This window comes from Pediculus humanus, genomic scaffold, assembly GCF_000006295.1.
Source record: "Pediculus humanus corporis 1103172108759 genomic scaffold, whole genome shotgun sequence".
Lineage (NCBI taxonomy): Eukaryota > Metazoa > Arthropoda > Insecta > Psocodea > Pediculidae > Pediculus > Pediculus humanus.
In genome coordinates, this window is record NW_002988225.1 from 1 (window position 1) to 1183 (window position 1183).

At 28.3% G+C, this 1183-nt stretch overlaps 1 protein-coding gene across 1 annotated transcript; it reads right to left on the minus strand.

The window, feature by feature from the left end:
- Positions 1-6: 6 nt before the first annotated feature.
- On the minus strand, positions 7-174 carry Phum_PHUM620270 (uncharacterized protein; the record flags this gene model as incomplete). Its single annotated transcript, XM_002433226.1, has 1 exon — positions 7-174. A coding segment is annotated over one exon (168 nt), but the record flags the coding sequence as incomplete, so codon positions are not given.
- Positions 175-1183: the final 1009 nt, after the last annotated feature.

A 1183-nucleotide genomic window follows, 5' to 3' on the forward strand; every position in this document is an offset into this window, starting at 1 on the left:
AAAAATTTATCTTACTCGAGCTTTTCCAAAAGGCACTAGTTCCACGTTCATGTAATCCTTAAGTTCCGAGTAGGTGGGATGAAGTTGCTTTTTAATAAACCTTATGCTGTCGGGACAAAGACTTTCGTAGAAAACGGTTACGTTGACGACAGCATTTGCCGAGTTGTAAAACGTCTGAAAAAAAACGTGGAGGCAGATATATGTATATATTTTATAATGTTTTGTTTGTTTTCTCTCTCTCTCTCTCGTTGGAAAATTTCTAGAATAAAACTTTTAATTGGATACAAAATTTGTGTTGTATAATTTCAGCGGGCATTTTCATACAAGTAACTCATACGATTTTCTCTATCTCTCTCTCTCTTTTCCTCTCTCTCTCTCTCTCTCTTTCTCTCTCTCTTCCTCTCTCGTCGAATTTTAAACGCGGCGTAATTTTTTTTTTATAAATAATAATAATGATACTTTTGGATTTTCATCGCGGAAAATAATGAGGTTTTCACATTCATTTTATTATTTTTATTTTTATTATTATTATTTTTTTTTTTTCTGAGGGGCAAAAACCAATTAAAAATTTTTTACAGGTAAAATTTATTATTATTATTATTAATTGTTTTCGTTTGTCGTTCGATATAAGTTTTTACCGGTTTTAAATTTTTTTTAAAACCGGTATTAATTAAATTTGTTTTTTCTTTTGTTCGATACATTAAATTTTTTTTTATTTATAAAAGTCGATTTTGTTTTACACAATTAAAAACGAAGGTCAGTTTAAAAATAAGTAAAGTTATTATTATTATCATTATTATTATTATTATTATTATTATTATTATTATTATTATTATTATCATTATTGTTTCGAATATGAAATAATACATTAATTTTTTTTTTTTTTTTTCGTACATAAATATCGAGAATAAGAAAAATGGCATCGCGTCAATTTAAATTTAAAAGATTAAGCTTTGAAAGGGAGAGAGAGCGAGAGCGAGAGAGAGAGAGAGAGAAAAGCAAATTTTTTTTCTTCTTCTCCTTCTCCTTCTCCTCGTTGTTTGTTGTTGTTCGTACAAACGAGAGTTTGTTTGAGTCTTTTAAGATGTTGGCTGCAAAAACCGTAGTAGTAGAAGTAGTGGATTAAATAATAATAATAGTAGACCTTGAAAAACCCTAATAAAGCCTGGAGGGAAAACCTTGG